Raw genomic sequence first — 26,626 nt, forward strand, 5'->3', positions numbered from 1 at the left:
CAAGATCTTGGCCAACAACCTCCTTCCCTCAGTAAGAGCATTGAAGATGGGTCGTGGCTGGATCTTCCAGCATGACAACGACCCAAAACACACAGCCAGGGCAAGTAAGGAGTGGGTCCGTAAGAAGCATCTCAAGGTCCTGGAGTGGCCTAGCTAGCCTCCAGACCTGAACCCAATAGAAAAATTGGTGGAGGGAGCTGAAAGTCCATATTGCCCAGCGACAGCCCCGAAACCTGAAGGATCTGGAGAAGGTCTGTATGGAGGAGTGGGCCAAAATCCCTGCTGCAGTGTGTGCAAACCTGGTCAAGAACTACAGGAAACGTATGATCTCTAATTGCAAACAAAGGTTTCTGTGCAAATATTAAGTCCTGCTTTTCTGATGTATCAAATACTTATGTCATGTAATAAATTGCAAATTAAATACTTAAAAATCATACGTGATTTTCTGGATTTTTGTTTTAGATTCCGTCTCTCACAGTTGAAGTGAACCTGTGATAAAAATTAGACCTCTACATGCTTTGTAAGTAGGAAAACCTGCAAAATCAGTAGTGTATCAAATACTCTCCACACTGTATAAGTAGCATTCAGGATTAGACCCACCCGCTGTATAACAGATAACAGCTAGTAAGATATTCCGAGTGTGGAACCTAAACAAGCATTTCCACTCTCGGGCAGGAATTACGTCAAAATGGGGGAGGCATTTGCTTCTGGTGGGCAACTTTAAAATTTCTAATACGCATCACTGATAGATTGAATATTTGTCTTTAAGATCCCCATTACTCTTCCTGGGGTCCAAACCGTTAAATCACATAAAACAATAGAACATACAAGACATCACTATATTAAATGTACAGTATAAAATCCACAATATTACAATGTGTGTAAAGTGAGTGAGTGTGCGCATGTGAGTGTTTGTCTCCCAACAGTCCACGTTGTGCCAGGAGGTGTTATCAGTTTTTTAAAAATCTGATTTTACTGCACACTTGAGTTACTTGTTGTGGAAGACAGATCCATGACTACATGGAACTATGTAGTAAGTGCTGTGTTTCCCAGAATCTGGGGGACTGTGGAAACCTCTGGTGGCATGTCTAGTAACATGTACATTATTTTCATGATGTATGACCGCATTTCCTTCTGCAAAATAAAATATTCACAACCATAGTTTTGGCAAGATAACACAGACCAAGCTGAGATGTGTAAATATTAGGTCAAGAACCAACTGCCATGACCCAAATCACAGCATAATGTAACAGTAAATATAGATACTAGTTCAGTATCAAGAGTAAAGCATGGCCAAAGACAGGATGCCGGTTCATGTTAAAATGATTGCTGTTTAATTGATTAACTTAATGTACAAACAAGTGCTAAAAATATTTTTCATAACTGGCTAACCACAACATAACAGTTGTGGTCCCACACTGAATTTAACAGATTACAGACACACCGACACCAAAGACAGCGTATAGGAAGCGTGATTAAAATAAAGATACTGTTCCAGCTTTAGCAGCGACTGCATTCCCAGTAAACGCTGCATGTCAACCAATCAGAAAGTACCTTTACATTGTGCAATCTGTAATGCTTCAGCAATACAGATTGAATAGAGCCACTACAGAATACTTCAAAACACATGAATACATATTACTCTGTTGGAAATAGTGGTTTCAAAGATCAAGTGAAAGACGACATTCTGGAACATGTATTTTCATTCCATTTTGAAAACATGGCAAGTGGGGTTGTCTTGTTTGGATATGTTGAACACCGCTCTGCTTAGTAGGGTACATTGATCAGAATAAAGCAAAGTCACTGTAGGCTATACAATAGACATCAAACTCCAAAATATTCTTCATTACAAGGCATAGTGAAGAATCCAGAGCACATTGAGCATTCAAAATGCACTAAGCTGAGCCTGATATTACAGAGAGCTGCAGGTTTCTTTCCTATAGAACACCATGACCCAGATAGTCTTGCACTGTGGTTAACGTCACTATGTACATTTACTCAAGGCAGTAATTAAACTGTTGGGTATGGTGGATGTTATATTACAAGTGGTTGAATAGCAGATCTCCAATACATTTGCGCAATCTGCTTAAATCAGTTCCCAGTTATTCTTACACATGCAATGTGAGCCAATTACACACAAATCCAGAACAGTTTAGAGGGAAAATGTGTCACATAAACATGACTCATCTCTGAAAATAGACATAACATTGTAAGCATGTATTTTCCCCATTTAACTTCATTAAAACTAGATGCATTTACATTCTTTTAAATAAATATTTCATTGTCTTATCTACAATATAACTCCAACACAATATAAATAGGCTATAAGTGCAAATAAAGATTCCAAAGCTGGATCATGAGTCCTTGATCCCTCAAAGAACTAGCACACTTTACAAAATAAGTATACTACATCAATTCCATGGTCTCCTTATAAAACCAACCTTTTTAAATGAACCTGACATTTACACAATTAAAGACCAAGGCCAATGATTAGAGCTAAAGTTAGTGAGCGCCCATTGATTCTCCGAACCCGATGTTGTTCATGAACTCCAGATTACATTCAACACATCTGCAACCTAGTCTATGAAACCAGTGTTGACCTTTGGTGGTACGACTTTATCAAGACATTGGTGTCAAACTGCATGATATATTGTGAGTTTTTTTTTTATATTGCAAAGGATATGATTTCCTTAAATCTTATTTCAGAGGGGGTAAAACTGGCTTTGTGATGCATGGTCGCTCTAAAGAGCAGCTTCCATACATATGTGGGACTTTTAACATCAGAATGTAGGCGATGAGGCAGGCTTAGATTAAGAAAAAGTGATATGTGAAGTACACTGGAAACATGAAGTTATTAACTAATCAAGTAAGGCCACTCCTCATGCACAAGCTTCCAAATGGGAGAGAACCAATACATTGGTCATGAGGTTCCTAATCATCACATAATAAAGCTTCCTTTGAAAGGATATGAATCATTCCCGGTAATTGGGAAGGGCTGCTGCGTTCATAAGCGGGAGGGTAGTAGATGATTCGGAGGCACCGTCACAGCAGCCAGTTCTCTGTGACTCCTTTCTCAATGAAGCAGGAGACGACTAAGGCAAATTAGGCTACTTAGCACTAAAAACAAAAACAAAACATCAAAATAAAATTGTTAGACAACTCCTGAAAAAATATTTATTTATATACTGATAATAACTATCTACCCAGCTAAACAAAAACCAACATGGACCTGTGGAACACAAACTGGATAAAATCTGTTGGACTTTGACACATATCACTGAACAGCTGCCACATGTCAGCTTGAAACAAAGTTTGAGATCATTATGTTTCAGTTCAAGGTTCATGCTCACCCTTCAAAAAAACTAAACATTTTGCATTTCACTGCCAATTCATTCTCAAATCACATTCCACCAACCTTTTCTTATTAAATAAAAACTGTGTGCTCAGAAGCCTTCTTACCATGGCAGAGGATGCTACAACTCATTATCTTCAGAGTTTTTAGTGGCCACATTTGATGAGTAGCCACCTCGAGAGCTGTAACCCAGAAGTCGAGCACCGGTCATCATCCGCCATTTCTCAACCTTAGAAAACCGCCACCATTGCCCACCACCTAAGTGACTACCCCTCTAGACCTCTTCAATGACACACACCAACCAGCTCAATGCTAAAAGAGCAATACACTTCTGACATGGCCATTGTCTTCACTTTGCTCCACTACTGTGACTGGTGTATTGATATCAAAACACCAGAAAGCTTTACAAACGTAAATTATGCAGCTTTGGCAGAAACCGGCATCAGTGGTAACAGTGCAAGAACACATGCAACTGAGCTCCAAACATTTATGAAGAAAAGAGGGAGGAGCCATGACAAAGCAAGCTTTGGTTGGATGTTAGTTAATGAAATGAGAACTTCTTACCTTTGTTTAACTTTGTAGACTGCAAATACTGCACCAAAAATAATGGCTAGAAAGAAAAATAAATATGAACCCATAAGTTATTATTCTGTTTAACATCAGAGGCAGTTCCTTTTTACTTGGCATACATTTTAAAACCAAAACATTCCTGCTCCTTTTCCCTTATTGTGAATATAATGAAAAAATAATATTGGTATGCCAGTAACAATAGCAAATTATTATTAAATAACTCAGACTGCACAAGAAACATAAAGTCTATACATTTGTGAGTATGTTAGACAATTATTTAATAGTACAGCAACTAGTACACAATAGTTGAACGATAACTTGATTTGAAAAGAAAGTTGCCAATCCAATGAAACTCTTCAGAAGAATAGTTCTGCGAATTTGACCAAATTCCCACTTATTAGCATGACGCTAATGTTAGACTGTAATAGAGTACAGTATCTTCCTTGATTGATGTTGTTATCCACATAGCATGTCATTCAAAAATAACATCTGCTGCAACTCACCAAGTCCACCTACAACACAGCCTGCTATTACCCCAGTGTTGTCTGTAAATAAATAAGCATACACAGAAGGAAGGTGACATGAATTTGCAGTGAAGATGACTCATCAATAGTCTAAATACTGCTTGAACCATCAAAACATTCCATCCTGTTGTGCAACAATCGATAGATAACATTAGGGATGGGCAGGGTTATTCAAATATGAATGGAGTTGTAGATATTGGACAGTGAGCGCTGAAAAATAACCTCAATTAGTCAAGCTACTTTAGCTAGCTAGCTTAACCACAATTTGATGCAGTCAAGGCACTATCAGATGGTATGATAACTTAAGGCAGCAACAAGTTTGTCGAACTAGCGCGAGTCGGTTTGGCTACTTTCTCGGTCTTGCTCTCCCCTCTGTGCCACACAGACGGTCAGATCGCAGCACACAGGCTCTCTCTCGTCATGCGAGCATTGAAGTAAACAGAAATAACACCAACATTTTCTTTACAACATCTATTTCGACTCTCCGGATATCTGAAAATATGATATTATTTGAATACTGAAATAATTTCAAATGCCCATCCTTACATCACCAACCGACTGCATTGTCGGGGGCTCATAAGTAAGCATTTCACTGTTGTATTCGGCACATGTGACTAATACAATTTTATTTGATTTAGATAGATGGCATCTGGGGCACAGCTTACTGTTGGCCTTTGGGGTTAGATCAGTGGGACGGGGTACACGATCTGTAACATAAAGAAGTGACATTGGGGTTAACACATACACTAATACAACATTCTGATGTTGGATAAAACAAATCAAAACAATGTAGTGAAAGAATGGAGGTGGTGTTAAGTGTTAGAGCTCGGCGATATGGGAAGAAAATATTCATATTGCGATACATTTCCTGAATTGATGCGATAACAATAGAACAATAAGTTCATAATGTGTAAGTCTATATTTATTATCATCCTTTAAACTAAACTACCAGTGTGATGGTTGTAGCCATCAATTGTCCCATTAACAATCATCCATATTAGCAAAAATGTCATTTCACATTTCTGTAGTATAGGCTACTTAACGTAATGAACGATATCAACAAAACGCGATATGGTCGCTGTAGAGAAGTTTATCATTCCAGCTCTAGTTAGTGGCATGGCATACTAGTCAACAAACTGGAGTTACATTTCAACACATTATTTCCGTGTTAGAGGCCATGAGCTCACATAGCTCAAGGTAGGATTCAGCCGTTTGTGAGGACAGAGTGAGGATAACTTCATGCATTTGATATGGGTTAAGATTTTCTCCATGACCACTTGACAGGTACATTGTTACATATATTCAGATCACAATCAATCCTTTGTTTCAGGTGAAGGAGAGTCTGATGGAGAAAAGACACCATAAACTACCACTGGATGCCGTCCAGATTACATTTGAATGTATAATTCAAGTGTCAATGGAAGTTTAGACAAATAACTAGGGGAATTTAGTGAGCATACTAGGCTGTGTATACCACACAGAACCAATGACGATTCTTCACCTCAGCCAGAGACTGACATTAACTTGGTGTTAAGGTCATTCAAAAGCCTCAGACTATTACCACAAAGGATCAAAGGTTAGGCTAATACAATGAGTTAATGTGTTCGGTGACAAAGTGTTGGCATAATATCTTCTCTCTGTCAACACTAAAACAAATATGTGAAGGTCATTCAGCTGTACAACAGGCACTCTGATTTCCTGTAGGCTAGGTAATGATAGGGGTCAGAAGCAAAGCCATCGCAAGCACACATACATACATACATACATACATACATACATACATACATACATACGTGGACACCGCTTCAAATGAATGGGTTAAAAGGTGCGTAAAAATCGAGAACACAGCCATGCAATCTCCATAGACAAACATTGGCAGTAGAATGGCTTACTGAATCACAAATGGCCATGATTGGGAGTCCCAGGGGGCCAGCATTGTCCGAGTTTGGCCGGTGCAGGCCGTCATTGTAAATAATTTGTTCTTAAAATCGACTTGCCTAGTTAAATAAAAGGTTCAAATAAAATAAAATACTGAAGGAGCTCAGTAACTTTCTATGTGGCACCGTCATAGGCTGTTATTGTGAAGTGGAAACATCTAAGAGCAAAAAAAAAAAAAAGTTCCAAAATGCCTCTGGAAGCCACGTCAGCTTCATGAAATGGGTTTCCATGGCCAAGCAGCCACACACAAGCCTAAGATCACCATGCGCAATGCCAAGCGTTGGCTGGAGTGATGTAAAGCTTGCCGCCATTGGACTCTGGTTCAGTGGCAACACGTTCTCTGGAGTGATGAAACATGCTTCACCATCTGGCAGTCTGACGGACAAATCTGGGTTTGACAGATGCCTGGAAAACACTACCTGCCCGAATGCATAGGGCCAACTGTAACGTTTGGTGGAGGAGGAATAATGGTCTGGGGCTGTTTTTCATGGTTCGGGCTTAGTTCCAGTGAAGGGAAATCTTAACGCCACAGCATAAAATTACATTCTAGACGATTCTGTGCTTTCAACTTCTGTGGCAACCGTTTGGGCATGGACCTTTCCTGTTTCAGCATGACAATGCCCCTGTGCACAAAGCACATTTTTTAAATGTATGGCACATGAGACACCCGTCTGATTCACGCCTGTCTGGATCCATTGCGGAGCCCGCAGGGAAGGCACACCAGTATCTCCAGTGGTACATTTACCGTTAATTACCATAATCTCTAATCGACAATGTTAATTTGGTTACGGTATTTTCGGTTAATGCATTCAAGAATATGCATATAATTGTCAGATTAGGATAGAAAACACTCTAGTTTCCAAAACTGTCAAAATATTGTCTGTGATAATATTATAATATATATACGTTTTTTATAATCAATCCTCAGAATAAAAAATATATATATATATTTTATCCTGAGGATTGATTATAAAAAACGTTTGACATGTTTCTGTGGACATTACGGATAGTATTTGGAATTCGTCTGCGTTGTCGTGACCGCTCTTTCCTGTGGATTTCTGAACATACCTTTGTTTGGCATGTTATTTTGGATATAAAAATAAACAATCTTTATGGATCAAAAGGAACATTTGTGTAACTGGGAGTCTCGTGAAAGGTAAACAATTAATTTGATTGCTTTTCTGATTTGTGACCAAACTACTTGATGCTAAGTGTACATAATGTTTTGTTGAGCGATCGATAAACTTACAAATGCTTGGATTGCTTTCACTGTAAAGCATATTTTCAAAATCTGACACGACAGGTGGATTAACAAAAGGCTAAGCTGTGTTTTCCTATATTGCACTTGTGATTTCATGAATATAAATATTTTCAGTAATATTCATTGAATGTGGCGCTATGCAATGTAGCGGTTGTTGATGACAATTATCCCGTTAACGGGATTGCAGCCATAACAAGTTAACAACAAGCTAAGCTGTGTTTTCCTATATTGCACTTGTGATTTCATGAAAATTAAATATGTTTAGTAATTTAATTTGGGCGCGCTGCAATTCAGCAGAGCGGGTGTTGATGAAAAAAATCGGGGTGCGTCAAGAAGTTAATGTCCCGTTGGTAGCCTTCCCAGTAACTTGTCCATTTTATTGTCCAAAGATTGCATGTTTGCATGCAGAATTGAGGGGGTTTATTCAATAACCTCCGAATTTTCAGAAGTCAGCCCGCTCTCCGGCCTCTTTCTCCGCCTCTTCACACAGATCACTGGGGTCGGGGCCTGTTCCCGAAGAGCCATATATCCTCCGCCTCGGGCTCGTCAGAGCCATGAAAGAAAAATGATTCTATTAGTCCATGGTGAGTAATCGCAGTCCTGATGTCTAGAAGTTATTTTCGGTCATAAGAGACTGTAGCGGCAACGTTATTATGTACAAAGAGTTTTAAAAATTATAAAAAACCGCCTCATGCCAATGACTCCTTATATGGCTGTGAATGAGCTACGAATGAGCTTACGTTTTCCACGTATTCCCCAAGGTGTCTACAGCATTGTGACGTCTTTTAACGCATTTCCGTTGAAGAATAGCCGTAAGGGACCATATTTAGCAAGTGGTCACATGGTGTCACCCGCAGAAACTCTTGCGTAAAATACTGAAGTAGCCATTTTTCCAATCGCTTCTTATGAGAAACCAATTGCCTCGACTGATATATTATCGAATATATATGTTAAAAACACCTTGAGGATTGATCCTAAACAACGTTTGCCGTGTTTGTCGATATTATGGAGCTAATTTGGAAAAAAGTTCGGCGTTGTAGTGGTAGCATTTTCCGGTCGATTTCTCAGCCAAGCATGATGAACAAACGGGCGCAATTTCGCCTACAAAAATAATATTTTTTTGCTATCTAACTGGGAGTCTCCTGAGTGAAAACATCCGAAGTTCTTCAAAGGTAAATGATTTAATTTGGTTGTTTTTCTTATTTTCATGAAAATGTTGCCTGCTGCCAGCAGAGCCTAGCATAGCATTATGCCATGATATACTTACACAAATGCTTGTCTAGCGTTGGCTGTAACGCATATTTTGAAAATCTGAGATGACAGTGTGATTAACAAAAGGCTAAGCTTGTGTTTGAATAGATTTCATTTGCGGATCCGGGATTGCTAGTCGCAAAATGTTAAACAAAAAATAATTGGTTGTGGGCACGTAAAATGTCTGCCTTCTGCTTAGGCGCCATATTACAATCTTGTTAGTGCTAGTTTGACCACCTGAAGGCATCTTTGAGAAGCATTTGATAGCCTTCAACAGTAACTGTACTAGAGAATGTAAAACATTTTTAAGAACATAGTATATGGGACTGATTAAGAAATGTTGCTTAATTAATTTGATTAATATTATGGTGTTTCTATACCAAGAAAAACCCTTCAGGTTTCCGTTAAGATGGAACGGAAAATATGGTGTTGAAGAACGTGACGATCAGGAGTAGGCTACAGTACTGGCCTATTTAGTTAACTTCTTTGGGACTGGGGGGGTGGGGCAGTATTGACTAGCTTGGATAAAAAGGTGCCCAGAGTAAACTGCCTGCTACTCAGGCCTAAAAGCTAGAATATGCATATAATTAGTAGATTTGGATAGAAAACGCTCGGAAGATTCTAAAACTGTTTGAATGATGTCTGTGAGTATAACATAACTCATGTGGCAGGCAAAAACCTGAGAAAAAAATCCAACCAGGAAGTGGGGAAACCTGAGGTTTGTAGTTTAAGTCATTGCCTATCGAATATACAGTGTCTATGGGGTCATATTGCACTTCCTAAGGCTTCCACTAGATGTCAACAGTCTTTAGAATCTTATTTGAGGCTTCTACTGTGAAATGGGGGTGAATGAGAGCTGATTCAACCAGTGGCATGAGCTGACCACGCGCACACACGTGAGAGCGACCTGCGTTCCATTGCATTTCTGAAGACAAAGGAATTTTCCGGTTGGAACATTATTGAAGATTTATGTTAAAAACATCAGAAAGATTGATTCTATACATCGTTTGACATGTTTCTACGGGCTGTAATGGAACTTTTTGACTTTGTCTGGACCTAGTGATCGCGCCTCATGAATTTGGATTACTGGACTAAACGCAAACAAAAAGGAGGTATTTCGACATAAAATGGACATTATCGAACAAAAACATTTTTGTTGAAGATCAAAGGTAAGTGAATATTTATAACGCTATTTCTGACTTCTGTTGACTCCAACATGGCGGATATCTGTATGGCTTGTTGTGTCTGAGCGCTGTACTCAGATTATTGCACGGTGTGCTTTTTCCGTAAAGTGTTTTTGAAATCTGACACAGCGGTTGCATTAAGGAGAAGTGGATCTAAAATTCCATTCATAACACTTGTTATGAACACTTATGTTTTTCTGTAAATTGATGTGGCTCTCTGCAAAATCACTGGATGTTTTGGAACTACTGAACATAATGCGCCAATGTAAACAGATTTTTGGATATAAATATGCACTGTATCGAACAAAACATACATGTATTGTGTAACATGAAGTCCTATGAGTGTCATCTGATGAAGATCAAAGGTTAGTGATTCATTTTCTCTATTTCTGCTTTTTGTGACTCCTCTCTTTGGCTGGAAAAATGGCTGTTTTTCTGTGACTAGGTGCTGACCTAACAATCGTTTGGTGTGCTTTCGTCATAGCCTTTTTGAAATCGGACACTGTGGCTGGATTTACAACAAGTGTATCTTTATAATGGTGTAAAATTATTGTATGTTTAAGGAATTTTAATTATGGGATTTCTGTTTTGAATTTGGTGCCCTGCAATTTCACTGGCTGTTGTCGAGGTGGGACGCTACTGTCCCACTTGTACCAAAGAGGTTAACACCCCCTATGACCTCGTTTCCACAGCAACCAGTGATCTGGGGTCAACAGCATCAATGGGATCAACTTTTTTTCTACGACTACAAATCCTTTTCTTGTCGTCAAATCCCTGCCAAGTCAGGTAACCTAAGCGCTTCCAAATATGGAGTTGCAGGTTTGCCATATCTGTCATGTTTGTGGATCTCTTATGTGCAAATCTATATGGCAGTCATTTTACTTAAGGACCTTGGAAATGCAGTTATATATATATAAAAAAATATTGTAATATATCCATTTACAAATACAAAAAAGGTGTTTGTTTTTGGATAGTGAACTGCATTTGTGGATAGTGATTTACATTTGTGAATTGGTACTTATTTTGTACTGATCATGATACACAAATACAAAATGCATGCTGTGAGTTGATATCATGATATTGATGCCATACGCTCCTGTCAATCTTGAGTAACAACAAACCTGATTATGCATAAAACTAGGCCTAAGCTACCTGGCCTAGGCTACCTGGCCGGCACACAGTGCAGGCTTACAAAAATGTGCCCGTTTGGGGATCTGAAACTATATCTGATTGTCTTAACGCACAATCACCGTGGAGCTTCTAAAAGTAATTGTTCTTCGCCTCAAAAAGCAAGTAAACAAAGTCCGTTTTTACATTCATTGAGAATGAAAATAGCTCCTCAATGTAGCATAATTGAAAAATCTTTCCAGCTCTTTCCCTTTTTGATAACTACTAAGCAAGAAAGGGCAGAAAAAGAGTCACTCTGATCTGGTGGAAATTTCTTTAAAAAAGGCCTTGCTGATTACTTATCCTCACTGAGGCCCCAGCATATTTCATACAAGGTTGCAAGTTCACTAGTGCAAGCTTCAGGCAGAACCCAAGTTAAATATTTGATACAATGTTTCAAGTTCCTTGCAAACAGGCCATGCATAGCCAATGTGATTTATAGGATATTTATTTTGATCAGGATATTTTCTACCTGCGGCGCTGCAAAGTTTTTATTTGTTGGCTTTATGTAGGCTATTTTTACATATTGGCAATGGCAATAGAAGTTCCTTTACATTTCTATCATTTGCATTTAGATAGAATTTTGATTAACCACATGACATTGAGTTTCAGATATGAAGACTATTTTAAATTAAATGAAAGCGTTCCACAAAAATCTGCATATGAAAACCATAACTGGCACGCAGATCAGGAATAGTTTATGATTCTGGTTAGATGTGTGTCTTAGTTTTTAATTGCAGTGCTTAAAGCATCAGGCAAAGTAGTCTACACATAGGTGATTTTATTCAAACATAGAGTGTCTATATAGGTAAAAATGCATGTTTTAAAATTTCGACCAATCGACTCAGTCTATCCAATAATTTAATTTGGGGGTTGGGGACAGCCCTAAAACACACACACAAGATTCAAATGGACTCTACCTTGGATTGTGGTTCTCTTTGTAGTAGTGGGATTTGTGGTAGTCAGAAGGGCTATAAAGACATGACATACAATTAGGCCAGTAAATTAACTATTCTTGTGCAGTCTGTCACAACACTTTACTGCTGTGATCACTCAAATGCTTTAGTCAGCCAGTGTGGTCTGAGTAGTAGAATGGTATTGGACAAGATGGTCAACCTCCCAAAGTGTGAAAGTAGCAGAGGTCAATGGAAGGTAATTTTAAATGGGTAAAATATTGAACTTCAACACCAGTTTGTCATCAATCGTAACCAGCTTTGCTACTAAAAATGCAGAGGCCAATATCAAGGAATGGATCAAAAACAGAACAGAAATAGATGGAAACTAAAATGACCAAATCCAAACTTATAATGCATACAGAGAAAATAAATACTTGAGATTGCTATGCACAAGCATGCATATGGTGAAAAATAACAATTAGCATGAACATGAATTCAAATACCATCTTGCCTCATGAAAAGTAATTGTGTTTATATGAGTAGAGGTCAGTTCCATAAAAAAAGCCAGTTTGTCGACACATTGGTCTTCTGGTCATGAACACCAAATGATGCAAAATATCTGAGCTAAAATATTAGGCTAAAGTGTGTTAAATAACAAACAGTGAAATCAGTCTTACCTTTGCATGTTGGGTAAGGAGCTGACCAGCCTTCTATGTCACAGGTCAGACTGGCTTTTCCCTCCATCTCATATCCAGCATTACACCTATACGTCACAAAAGACATGTACGTATAGGGGGGACGGCCGTCAATCCGAACACCATTCACAACAACAGGAGGAAGACATGACACCACTGCAGACATAAACAAAGAGATCTCATTAGCTGCTGTTTTGAGGTGAACAACATGACAAAAGTATATTATTTATTGGTTTTAGACTACTTGAAGCAATAAACAATGTTGTTATAATCACCCATTTATGAATAATGCAACTAATTATTATCTATCAAATAAATAGGGTAGATTCTATTGAAACCTACTTCCTCTGAGCTCAATGTTGCATCATGGTTATTAGATTAGGCCTACACATTAAACATGCTTTAGACTGCTTGATTGCCTGTCTCATGCACATCTGTGATAATGTTTGATTATCCCTGGGGCGGCAGGGTAGCCTAGTGGTTAGAGTGTTGGACTAGTAACCGGAAGGTTGCGAGTTCAAACCCCCGAGCTGACAAGGTACAAATCTGTCGTTCTGCCCCTGAACAGGCAGTTAACCCACTGTTCCCAGGCCGTCATTGAAAATAAGAATTTGTTCTTAACTGACTTGCCTGGTTAAATAAAGGTAAAATAAAAAATAAAAAAAAATATTAAGCTAGATACTGTGATATTTACACATTTATCTTTCAGAGGAGGTCATCTGGAACTTGATCATGACTGTGTGGTGGAGGAAAAAAGTGGAAGCCCAAATAGATTTTATCAGTGTAAGCAACTTGTGTCAAACTCATTCCATGGGAGGCTGAATGTCTGCGGGTTCTCCTCCCTTGTACATGATTGATGAATTAAGGTCACTAGTTAGTAAGGAACTCCCCCTCATCTGCTCATCTTAATTAAAAGGAAAACCAGTAGACCCTCCATGGAGGGTGAGTTTGACACCCCTGGTGTAAGCAGTTCATTATTGTTTTATTAACAATCATACTTATAAAAACAGGGGAAAAGGAAAGCTTTCAACATACTTTTACACTCCGGTGGAGCTGGCTGGAATTCTCCATTCTCACTGCAGGTTATGTATTTAGTTCCAACCAGAGTGTAATCCTTCTCACAGTCATATTGCACTACACTTCCATAGTCATACGTATCATCAGGTGGGACAACAGGCCCACCGTTGACAATGTTTGGGGGCTTTCCACACTTCACCACTGCAGATTAGAGCACAACAGCAGTTATGAAGAGATGACTCAGGCACATGGACAGAACTGTTAATGTTATTTTCACTTGACACGCTCCTTCAGATTACCAACCTTCACATACAGGAACTCTGCCATCCCAGCCTCCAGCCATACAGGTCCTTACACCGCTGCCCACAAGCACATAGCTGAAATATAGAAAGATTAGACAATACGAGACACTTTTTACAACTTTGCTTTCAGGATAGTAAGGGTTACAACAGAGACTGTTCACAGCTCTGATCAAAATAGTAATAACAGATGAAATTGAAATACTTTTTGTTTAGCTTTTAGGGAGGAGAAGTTTGATTAAGGCCTATTTGGAAAAATCACTAAATTAGGCCAACAAATGGACAGCTTTGTGAAAATGTTGACATGTTAATTCTAAAAAAATAAAATAAAACATTGAATAACATCTAAGACTGAAGAAAGCACTGACCCAGTGTTACAGGTAGCAACTACCTGGTCTCCAAACAAGATCCCCTCAGAGAGATTAAACTGGCCGTTCATCACTTCTCCTGGGCTGCCACACGACTTCCCTGAAACAACCATAGAGAAAACCAGTCAGACTTTCAAAATGACAGAGTGAGAAAGAGTTTAATATTAGCACAAAACAGGTTAGAATTCCAGGCTAGTATTTCAATTAGATTTAAGGATGGGCAATGAATATATCAAGTTGAGTGGGTAAGTAAAAACTGGAAATATTTACAAGAATATGGCACAAATTTCCAGAACAAAAATAAATAGACGATTATATTACTTTCGCATTTCAGTTTCACTTCACTCCACACGCCAGCAGTACAGGTGACTGGCGTAGATCGTCCTGTACTGGCATATCCAATTGCACACTGAAAAGTGACTTTTGCGCCATCTACAAATGTCTCTTGCGTGATGAAGGCATCTGACAAAACCATGTTTGGCCCTCCTATGGGTTTGGTACAGTTTTTAGCTGAAAGAAGTGGAGACAAAATGGAATTCTGTTAATGACCAAGATGAACAAATACAGGAGACAACATTTTCAATTCAACCCACAAACTGTTGTAGTTTAAGCTTTAAACCACCATCTAGACAGAGAGAGATAAAAAGAAATAGGATTCTATACAGAAATGACCCCACCTTGGACAGTGAGAACAATCAAGGCCAGCTGGACCATCCATATCGTCAAGGGCCAACAGATGTTTGAGGGCTGCATGACATTATTTTCCTGTAACAAGCAGCAGCACACAATTTCCTGGATTGGTTGGTTTGCTTGTACTGCAAAGTTTTTTTCAGATCGCCACCTACGTAGACGAATTTCTCTAAATATCCACTTGCCGTAATCACGCTGTTGAGAAGGAAAAACACACACTGTCATACAAAAATCTTTGAGTTAGGGTAGCCATACAGATAACTAACTTTAGCTAGCCTAACTGGTAACGTTACTAGTGAAGCCTGGGACAAAGCACAATCAAACTTGCCTAAAACAATGTAACTGCCATGGAAACGCGTGGGGGAAAGGGCCATGGGGGAAATATCCCGAATCTCCTCATTGCCCCAAGCAAAATGTACCTACATTTAGGCTATTGTTTGTGTGAATTTCAGACTGTGGGGGATTACACTTGTATGGATGTTTACCCCAACACATGTTCATGTCATCATTGACATGACTACCAATATCTGTATGCTAGCTATGCTAACCAGCTTATACAAACAGGAGTAAGCATTTAGCATTCACTTCTAAATCTGAAAAAGGGACAACTATGTTATACAGCGAAAAACAGCCCAATGCAATATACACTGCTCAAAAAAAATAAAGGGAACACTTAAACACCACAATGTAACTCCAAGTCAATCACACTTCTGTGAAATCAAACTGTCCACTTAGGATGCAACACTGACAATAAATTTCACATGTGCTGTGTGAAAATGGAAATGGAATAGACAACAGGTGGAAATTATAGGCAATTAGCAAGACACCCCCAATAAAGGAGTGGTTCTGCAGGTGGTGACCACAGACCACTTCTCAGTTTCTATGCTTCCTGGCTGATGTTTTGGTCACTTTTGAATGCTGGCGGTGCTTTCACTCTAGTGGTAGCATGAGACGGAGTCTACAACCCACACAAGTGGCTCAGGTAGTGCAGCTCATCCAGGATGGCACATCAATGCGAGCTGTGGCAAGAAGGTTTGCTGTGTCTGTCAGCGTAGTGTCCAGAGCATGGAGGCGCTACCAGGAGACAGATCAGTACACCAGGAGCTGTGGAGGAGGCCGTAGGAGGGCAACAACCCAGCAGCAGGACCGCTACCTCCACCTTTGTGCAAGGAGGAGCAGAAGGAGCACTGCCAGAGACCTGCAAAATTACCTCCAGCAGGCCACAAATGTGCATGTGTCTGCTCAAACGGTCAGAAAACAGACTCCATGAGGGTGGTATGAGGGCCCGACGTCCACAGATGGGGGTTGTGCTTACAGCCCAACACCGTGCAGGACGTTTGGCAAATTCGCCACTGGCGCCATGTGCTCTTCACAGATGAAAGCAGGTTCACACTGACTACGTGACAGAGTCTGGAGACACTGTGGAGAACGTTCTGCTGCCTGCAACATCCTCCAGCATGACCGGTTTGGCAGTGGGTCAGTCATGGTGTGGGGTGGCATTTCTTTGGGGGGGCCGCACAGCCCTCCATGTGCTCGCCAGAGGTAGCCTGACTACCATTAGGTACCGAGATGAGATCCTCAGACCCCTTGTGAGACCATATGCTGGTGCGGTTGGCCCTGGGTTCCTCCTAATGCAAGACAATGCTAGACCTCATGTGGCTGGAGTGTGTCAGCAGTTCCTGCAAGAGGAAGGCATTGATGCTATGGACCGCCCGTTCCCCAGACCTGAATCCAATTGAGCACATCATGTCTCGCTCCATCCACCAACGTGGCGTTGCACCACAGACTGTCCAGGAGTTGGCGGATGCTTTAATCCAGGTCTGGGAGCATGCCCAGGCGTTGTAGGGAGGTCATACAGGCACGTGGAGGCCACACACACACACTACTGAGCCTCATTTTGACTTGTTTTAAGGACATTACATCAAAGTTGGATCAGCCTGTAGTGTGGTTTTCCACTTTAATTTTGAGTGTGACTCCAAATCCAGACCTCCATGGGTTGATACATTTGATTTCCATTGATAATTTGTGTGATTTTGTTGTCAGCACATTCAACTATGTAAAGAAAAAAGTATTTAAGAATATTTCATTCATTCAGATCTAGGATGTGTTATTTTAGTGTTCCCTTTATTTTTTTGAGCAGTGTATATAGACCAAATTATTTGGACAACCATACAAATGAGTGGATTCGGCTATTTCAGCCACACTTGATGCTGACGGTTTATAAAATCGAGTGTACAGCAATGCAATCTTTATAGACAAACATTAGCAGCCTTACGGAAGAGCTCAGTGACTTTCAACGTGGCACTGTCATAGGATGCCACATTTCAAACAAGTCAGTTGGTCAAATTTCTGCCATTGGACTCAGTGGCAACAAGTTCTCTGGAGTGATGAAACATGCTTCACCATCTGGCAGTCCGACGGACAAATCTGGGCTTGGCAGATGCCAGGAGAACGCTACCTGCCCAAATGCATAGTGCCAACTGTAAAGTTTAGTGGAGGGGAGTGTGTCCTGGTTCGGGCTTAGCCCCTTAGTTCCAGTGAAGGGAAATCTTAACGCTATAGCATAAAATGATATTCTGGACAATTCTGTGCTTCCAACTTTGTGACAACCGTTTGGGAAATACCCTTTCCTGTTCCAGCATGAGGAATGCCTCTGTGCACAAAGAGAGGTCCATACAGAAAGCGTGTCGAGATCGGTGTGGAAGAACTTGACTGGCCCGCACAGAGCCCTGACCTCATCCCCATCGAACACCTTTGGGACAAATTGGAGCACCAACTGCGAGCCAGGCCTAATCGCCCAACATCAGTGCCCAACCTCACTAATCCAAGCAAGTCCCCGCAGCAATGTTTCAACATCTAGTGGAAAGCCTTCCCAGAAGATGGATGGATAAAAGTGGGGACCAACTCCATATTAAATACCCATGATTTTGGAATGAGATGTTTGACGAGCATGCACTACATGACCAAAAGTATTTCCAAAATCAGACTTGAGTAATTAGTTACGGTTTTCCATTACATCTAGAGCATTTGTGACTGTAGCAGGAGCTAGCAACCATTTCATTCATTTTTTTGCCGACCTTCACTGACACCTGTCATATTCAATGCGTGTTGCACGTTCGTATATTCATCAGTTATTCAGCACTCTGACACACAAACGAGAGTTCTCTGAAATCAGAGTAGATAGCCAAAATGAATTTACAAAGTTTATTCTCAAAGTCGCGGGGATGTCACGTCCTACTTTTATCAGTACACTCATAACCTAAGAATGACAAAATATCTATTAAATCAAATAACCGTATGTCGCAAATAAGCCATACATGTTTTTGTTGACCAGATTCAACACTCCATACAAAGTCATTTTTTGGTGAGCGAAAAATCGCCACCTGCTGGAGGGAGACAGATTCTCCGCTGAGTTGGGCCCCTCTCTTTGGGTGTGTTCGTAAATTTACTCTGGTATCTACTACTATTTCAGATAACTCTCGTCTGAGTCTGCCAGAGCACAAGAATGCGCAACACCAGTTGAATGTTGGCAAAAATACTTCATTAAAATTGTTGCCAGCAGTACAGTTACAACGCTCTAGATAACATGAAAACAGTCTAATCAGCTCTGCTAGTGCGAGTAAAATTGTCAGTGTGCAGTGTTCTCTCGGTGTCTGGAAGTAGCTAGCAAGCTAGCCAACTTTTGCCAGTTAGCTTGGGTGCTTAACCGACGTGAGGTCAGAATGGTCGAATCAACCCCACTTCTCGGCCAGAGTGCACTCACGAGTAGGCTGGACAATGGAACAAGTCAAAATTCACCCAAGGATGAAAAACGGCCAAAGAATGTTGAACAATGACTGTTCTGGCTGTTTAAAAATCAGTCACATATTGAAAAAGAGGACAGGGACATTTTTTTGTTTGTTTAGGGTATACACCTTTTTCTGGAGAAGAAAATCATTAACCATGGAGCAGAAACATTTTGAATTTGATGGCTATGTGCCAGCCATCGCTAATACTGTGACAGGGAACCCAAACCGGCTGCGTGCGTGCGCCATCGTGCATAAATGTATTTTGTCCCCCCACAACAAATGCGATCATGACATGCAGGTTGAAAAACTCAACCAATTACATTAAATTTGGGGACAGGTCAAAAGGCATTAAACATGTATGACAATTTAGTTACCTAGCTTGCACAGGCAACTAATTTGTCTTATTTAGCTAGCTTGCTGTTGCTAGCTCATTTGTCCTGGGATAAACATTGAATTTTTATTTTACCTGAAATGCACAAGGTCCTTTACTCCGACAATTAATCCACACATAAAACTGTCAACCGAATCATTTCTAGTCATCTCTCCTCCTTCCAGGCTTTTTCATCTTTGACCTTAACGTAAACTCACCCCATTCCATACAAATGTGCACAACCGCAACATTCAAACGAGGCAACAAAGAAAACTAATGGGACTGTAGCGACTGTGTTGACGTCAAAATCTGGGGTGTGAACTAGGTTTCTACTCAAGCGTTGATCAACAAATCAAATCGTATTTGTTATACACACATGGTTAGCAGATGTTAATGCGAGTGTAGCAAAATGCTTGTGCTTCTAGTTCCGACAATGAAGTAATAACCAACAAGTAATCTAGCTAACAATTCCAAAACTACTACCTTATAGACACAAGTGTAAGGGGATAAAGAATATGTACATAAAGATATATGAATGAGTGATGGTACAGAGCGGCATAGTCAAGATACAGTAGATGGTATTGAGTACAGTATACACATATGAGATGAGTATGTAAACAAAGTGGAATAGTTAGTGGCTAGTGATACATGTATTACATAAAGATGCAGTAGATGAAATAGAGTACAGTATATACCTATACATATGAGATGAATAATGTAGGGTATGTAAACATTATATTAGGTAGCATTGTTTAAAGTGGCTAGTGATATATTTTACATAATTTCCCATCAATTCCCATTATTAAAGTGGCTGGAGTTGAGTCAGTGTGTTGGCAGCAGCCACTCAATGTTAGTGGTGGCTGTTTAACAGTCTGATGACCTTAAGATAGAAGCTGTTTTTCAGTCTCTCTGTCCCAGCTTTGATGCACCTGTACTGACCTCGCCTTCTGGATGATAGCGGGGTGAACAGGCAGTGGCTCGGGTGGTTGTTGTCCTATATGATCTTTATGGACTTCCTGTGACATCGGGTGGTGTAGGTGTCCTGGAGGGCAGGTTGTTTGCCCCCGGTGGTGCGTTGTGCAGACCTCACTACCCTCTGGAGAGCCTTACGGTTGTGGGCGGAGCAGTTGCCGTACCAGGCGGTGATACAGCCCGACAGGATGCTCTCGATTGTGCATCTGTAGAAGTTTGTGAGTGCTTTTGGTGACAAGCCGAATTTCTTCAGCCTCCTGAGGTTGAAGAGGCGCTGCTGCACCTTCTTCACGATGCTGTCTGTGTGGGTGAACCAATTCAGTTTGTCTGTGATGTGTACGCCGAGGAACTTAAAACTTACTACCCTCTCCAATACTGTCCCATCGATGTGGATAGGAGGGTGTTCCCTCTGCTGTTTCCTGAAGTCCACAATCATCTCCTTAGTTTTGTTGACGTTGAGTGTGAGGTTATTTTCCTGACACCATACTCCGAGGGCCCTCACCTCCTCCCTGTAGGCCGTCTCGTCGTTGTTGGTAATCAAGCCTACCTACCTTGTGTCGTCCGCAAACTTTATGATTGAGTTGGAGGCGTGCGTGGCCACACAGTCGTGGGTGAACAGGGAGTACAGGAGAGGGCTCAGAACGCACCCTTGTGGGGCCCCAGTGTTGAGGATCAGCGGGGTGGAGATGTTGTTGCCTACCCTCACCACCTGGGGGCGGCCCGTCAGGAAGTCCAATACCCAGTTGCACAGGGCGGGGTCGAGACCCAGGGTCTCGAGCTTGATGACGAGCTTGGAGGGCACTATGATGTTAAATGCCAAGCTGTAGTCGATGAACAGCATTCTCACATAGGTATTCCTCTTGTCCAGATGGGTTAGGGCAGTGTGCAGTGTGGTTGAGATTGCATCGTCTGTGGACCTATTTGGGCGGTAAGCAAATTGGAGTGGGTCTAGGGTGTCAGGTAGGGTGGAGGTGATATGGTCCTTGACTAGTCTCTCAAAGCACTTCATGATGACGGAAGTGAGTGCTACGGGGCGGTAGTCGTTTAGCTCAGTTACCTTAGCTTTCTTGGGAACAGGAAAAATGGTGGCCCTCTTGAAGCATGTGGGAACAACAGACTGGGATAGGGATTGATTGAATATGTCCGTAAACACACCAGCCAGCTGGTCTGCGCATGCTCTGAGGGCGCGGCTGGGGATGCCGTCTGGGCCTGCAGCCTTGCGAGGGTTGACACGTTTAAATGTTTTCCTCACGTCGGCTGCAGTGAAGGAGAGTCTGCATGTTTTGGTTGCGGGCCGTGTCAGTGGCACTGTATTGTCCTCAAAGCGGGCAAAAAAGTTATTTAGTCTGCCTGGGAGCAAGTCATGGTAATGGCACTATAGTATTGGAGAAAAGTTGAAAAAAAAAAAAAAAAAAACTGACCCTCCGTTACATCGTGATGTGTCATGTCGTAACGTACAGCACTCATAAAGCAACTATTTCTGTCTTACGATCTCCATCCACCAGGTGTAGCACAGTAATTTTGTGTGTCATCACTGCATGCGATCATCATTCCCAAAGCCGCTGTTTACTTCTAAGATCACTTTAGCACCGCACTAAAAACCGATTCAAATTCGACACAAACCTTCAAAATAGGTATGTATTCACACATTATATAAACTCTTTATAGTGTTTTATTTACATTTAGAGGCGATTAGGTGACGAGTTGGACAGATCGAGTGAAAAAAAGCAATTTTCCCACAAAACATCTCTCCTTTTCACTATCACGCATTAGCTTCGCTTCCCCACCTGCCATTTTTTAAAAGACCCGACGCGGCTCATTGCCTGCTTGAATTATGCAGAAACGGGCAGCGTTTAGGTCATGTAATTGAATCTGTTGGAAAGGGGAGAAATTGTGCTTTACAATGGCATTGACATCACAGTTGATCTGGAAGTATTACGTTTTTGGGGCGCTAAAATAAGGGCAATTGTACGGACCAAGGCGATGTACGAGTTTACGTTATATGGTGATTGGCATCTAAACTTTCATAGCATTACCACAACAACGGCAAAACAGTTAGTCTTTCAATCACCCACGTGGGTATAACCAATGAGGAGATGGCACGTGGGTACCTGCTTCTATAAACCAATGAGGAGATGGGAAAGGCAGGACTTGCACCGCGATAAGCGTCAGAAATAGGAATTACTTCTATTTTAGCCCTTGGCAACGCAGACGCTCGTTGGCTCAATAATCGAATAACAATAATTGCACACAAAGTAGACTACACTTTTTTATTTTTTTTTATTTTTATTTCACCTTTATTTAACCAGGTAGGCTAGTTGAGAACAAGTTCTCATTTGCAACTGCGACCTGGCCAAGATAAAGCATAGCAGTGTGAACAGACAACAACACAGAGTTACACATGGAGTAAACAATTAACAAGTCAATAACACAGTAGAAAAACAAAGGGGGGAGTCTATATACAATGTGTGCAAAAGGCATGAGGTAGGCGAATAATTACAATTTTGCAGATTAACACTGGAGTGATAAATGATCAGATGGTCATGTACAGGTAGAGATATTGGTGTGCAAAAGAGCAGAAAAATAAATAAATAAAAACAGTATGGGGATGAGGTAGGTGAAAATGGGTGGGCTATTTACCAATAGACTATGTACAGCTGCAGCGATCGGTTAGCTGCTCAGATAGCTGATGTTTGAAGTTGGCGAGGGAGATAAAAGTCTCCAACTTCAGCGATTTTTGCAATTCGTTCCAGTCACAGGCAGCAGAGTACTGGAACGAAAGGCGGCCAAATGAGGTGTTGGCTTTAGGGATGATCAGTGAGATACACCTGCTGGAGCGCGTGCTACGGATGGGTGTTGCCATCGTGACCAGTGAGCTGAGATAAGGCGGAGCTTTACCTAGCATGGACTTGTAGATGACCTGGAGCCAGTGGGTCTGGCGACGAATATGTAGCGAGGGCCAGCCGACTAGAGCATACAAGTCGCAGTGGTGGGTGGTATAAGGTGCTTTAGTGACAAAACGGATGGCACTGTGATAGACTGCATCCAGTTTGCTGAGTAGAGTGTTGGAAGCCATTTTGTAGATGACATCGCCGAAGTCGAGGATCGGTAGGATAGTCAGTTTTACTAGGGTAAGCTTGGCGGCGTGAGTGAAGGAGGCTTTGTTGCGGAATAGAAAGCCGACTCTTGATTTGATTTTCGATTGGAGATGTTTGATATGAGTCTGGAAGGAGAGTTTGCAGTCTAGCCAGACACTTAGGTACTTATAGATGTCCACATATTCTAGGTCGGAACCATCCAGGGTGGTGATGCTAGGCGGGGATGCGGGTGCAGGCAGCGATCGGTTGAAAAGCATGCATTTGGTTTTACTAGCGTTGCCAATAATAAGGTAGCCGAGGAAAGCAGAAAGGTCTAAATGCCAACAATAGCGAGGCAGGCATTGTGACACAGAACAATCGGCTGGGAATAGAACATTCGGAAGGCGAGTCCAATAGAACTAATGAGCTGGCAGGGTGAAAAAAATTCACTAAAATTGGGCATGTATTTTTCGCGATTTACTATAGAACTACGGCAAGCAGCTGGGACATATAGTAATATTACTTAACTGTGTTCCACGACGCATGCAATTACATCTATTTTTATAAAAGCGTTACAAATGGAACGTGTCCAGCCTATACACAGATAGCTAAACCGCCCAAAGTATTCGCAACCCAACTCCACCGTGATGCTAACGGTACAACAGCTAACTAATTAGCCAGGCTAGCAAAACCATAGTCAAATAGTATCTACTGCGTTACCTAGCTTTGTTATTTTGTATTTTCGTGATTTTATTGAAAATAGTTCAGCAGTATGGCACGAGGGGTGTGACATGTTATGGCCAAAAGAGAACAGCAATGGCGTATTGTAGGCACTAACTCCGCCATGCCATGGTTCGTTGGGAAAAGCCTATAGACAGAGAGGAAGAGGTATTGTGTTTGTAAATTCACTCTGGAGTGCCAGAGTGCGCTCTGGGCGTTCGTAAATTCAGAGCGTTGTCAATTGTCCATTTGTAAATTCAGAGCGTTTTCGCTCTCTGACAAGTCGTATTTGATCAACTCCATTGATGTCTAGTTTGAGGAAACACTCGGATATTGTAGCTGGATCAGCTTGCTACCGTGTTAGTGTCCATTGCTAGCTAGCACTTTCTCTAATTTCCAATAATGATAATCTATGGTATTTGGAAGTCTTACCTTATTGTTCAAATGGTCTGTCCACTTTCTTCAAAAAGCTGCTCCGTCGAATATGTATTCTAACTCACTGTTCTGGCTTCTTCTTCTATGCTATCATGGCGGTCCGCAAACAATCGACAATCGTTTAAGTGCATGCCGCCACCTACTGGGCTGGAATGTACGATCAATCATGATCTGCCCAATTCTGTACTACCATGAAAATAAAATCGAAACCCAAATAAATCCCTAATAATTTCTACCCCCCCCCCCCCCCCCCCCAAAAAAAACTCCACCTCCCCAACACCCCTACCCCATTCAACTGTGTATATATATACATATATATATATCTCATGCTGAATCACTCCCCCCTTAGAATTGTTCAGCACGTCAACAACCATTTCAACAGTAAACATGTTATCTATTTTGTCGTCTCAACAATAACCTTCAAGCTGTCATTTCTGCTTTCCACAACTGAGTCGTATTGATAACCTTACCAATAAAAGCTAGTCAACTTTATTCATTATCAAAGTGTCCTTTGACACTGCAAGTTCATTCCTCCAAACCATGCCAGGACCAGCAGAAACACCAGTCCCAACATTAGGTCCACTTACTACAGGAGCAGCCATGGAAGCTCATAATGTAAAAAATATATATAAAAAAATAAATCAAACTTTGTCACATGCGCCAAATACAACAAGTGTAACCTTACCGTTAAATATTATCTTTATTTAACTAGGCAAGTCAGTTAAGAACAAATTCTTATTTTCGATGATGCCTAGGAACAATGGGTTAACTGCCTTGTTCAGGGGCAGAAGGACAGATTTTTACCTTGTCAGCTCAGGGATTTGATCTTGCAACTTTCCAGTTACTAGTCCAACGCTCTAACCACTAGGCTACCTGCAAGCCCTTAACCAGTAAACAGTGCAGTCCACACTGTAGTCTTACAGCAACTGCTTACGATATATCATGACTAATTCTATATCTCTGAGCCTCTCTGCACCTGGCATCCACCAAATGCTGCACTATGTTCCACCCCCATAATTACAACGCTTAACCTTCACATTGCTACCACATTCACCGTAACCACGTTCCCTTCCACACCTGGCACAGCTTTTACTTCCTTTACATTGAACAGCTACATGTCCCATTCTTTTGCATTTATAACACCTTAATGGGGATGGGACAAATTATCTGACATTGAATTTAAGGAATCCTATATGTACTTTTCCAGGCATAACCTTCTTAAACCTCAGCAGCACTGATAGGCTTTCATTTCTTTGACCTTCTTTCCTACAGACTAACATTTTGGCCTGAATCACTCTTTCTCCATTTTTTTCTTAAATATCATCTATGGACATATATTGGTACCTCAGTGATGACTCGCCTCAATCTAGCATAAGCACCAGGGACATGGCTTTTAATCTTCTTCCCATTAAACTTTTCCATTGTCAGAATCTTCTCTTGCTGAGCCTGGCTACCACAAAATGTTAACAATATACCATTTCCAATTAACCAAGCTAATTTCACTTCATCTACAGCATTAGTTAGTCAGATAGGGTGTAAGTGAGGCCCTGTGGTCTCATCAAACACTATCACTACTTTTCACTCCAACACATCATTACTCTTGCTTCCTACCTTGGCCCTCTTTATGCTTTTGTTTTACTATGATCTCTCTTCTACCGGTCTTAATATATATTTTTTTATATAACTAGGCAAGTCAGTTAAGAACAAATTCTTAATTACAAGGACAGCCTACCCCAGCAGTGATACAACCTGGATTCGAACCAGGGACTGTAGTGACGCCTCTTGCACTGAGATACAGTGTCTTTGACTGCTGCACCACTCGGGAGCCCATTCCAACCCCTCCGGTCCTTGACCCTCATCCTCCCGCTCCATACCATCAGAACTGACACCCATATTGTTGGCATTTCAACACAGCTGTTACTTCACCAACTTTTTCCAAATTACATCTGCACTACTCGCCGCCATTTCCGACCGGTGGCTCCTTCTTCTTTAAGGTTTTATGGCAGACTGCACCTATTGGTGTATTGCTGCCACCTACTGTACAGCTATTGA

General features: G+C 41.1%; 1 protein-coding gene across 11 annotated transcripts; it reads right to left on the reverse strand.

Annotated features, from left to right (window-relative positions):
• Positions 1–1,311: 1,311 nt before the first annotated feature.
• On the reverse strand, positions 1,312–25,084 carry LOC110532574 (membrane cofactor protein). 11 transcript variants are annotated; one of them, XM_090185043.1, is made up of 13 exons: positions 24,572–25,084; positions 15,200–15,407; positions 14,844–15,032; positions 14,523–14,622; positions 14,159–14,232; positions 13,874–14,056; positions 12,821–12,994; positions 12,168–12,218; positions 5,112–5,153; positions 4,426–4,467; positions 3,917–3,962; positions 3,460–3,534; positions 1,312–3,117 (listed from the first exon to the last, which is right to left on the reverse strand). In XM_090185043.1, the coding sequence occupies exons 2-12, from the start codon at positions 15,273–15,275 to the stop codon at positions 3,474–3,476; spliced, it is 1,038 nt and encodes a 345-aa protein (XP_090041169.1). In that variant the 5' UTR covers positions 15,276–15,407; positions 24,572–25,084; the 3' UTR covers positions 1,312–3,117; positions 3,460–3,473. The 11 variants fall into 11 exon arrangements, with proteins under 11 accessions (XP_090041169.1, XP_090041170.1, XP_090041173.1 ...); XM_090185044.1 differs by having other exon boundaries at positions 15,200–15,287; positions 24,572–24,697; XM_090185047.1 differs by lacking the exon at positions 12,168–12,218 and having other exon boundaries at positions 24,572–24,891.
• Between the last annotated feature and the right edge of the window lie 1,542 nt (positions 25,085–26,626).

Source organism: Oncorhynchus mykiss, chromosome 9 (genome assembly GCF_057628025.1).
Source record: "Oncorhynchus mykiss isolate SJ-2025 chromosome 9, ASM5762802v1, whole genome shotgun sequence".
Classification (NCBI taxonomy): domain Eukaryota; kingdom Metazoa; phylum Chordata; class Actinopteri; order Salmoniformes; family Salmonidae; genus Oncorhynchus; species Oncorhynchus mykiss.

What these genes read in the sequence shown, in the direction of transcription:
- LOC110532574 (XM_090185043.1), bottom strand. Translation starts at nt 15,275, where the DNA reads ATGCAGCCCTCAAACATCTGTTGGCCCTTGACGATATGGATGGTCCAG. An exon ending in AAAGAGAACCACAATCCAAG is followed by an intron (nt 5,154 to 12,167) that starts GTAGAGTCCATT and finishes TTTATGTTACAG; the next exon opens with ATCGTGTACCCCGTCCCACT. An exon ending in GTCTACAAAGTTAAACAAAG is followed by an intron (nt 3,535 to 3,916) that starts GTAAGAAGTTCT and finishes TCTGGGTTACAG; the next exon opens with CTCTCGAGGTGGCTACTCAT.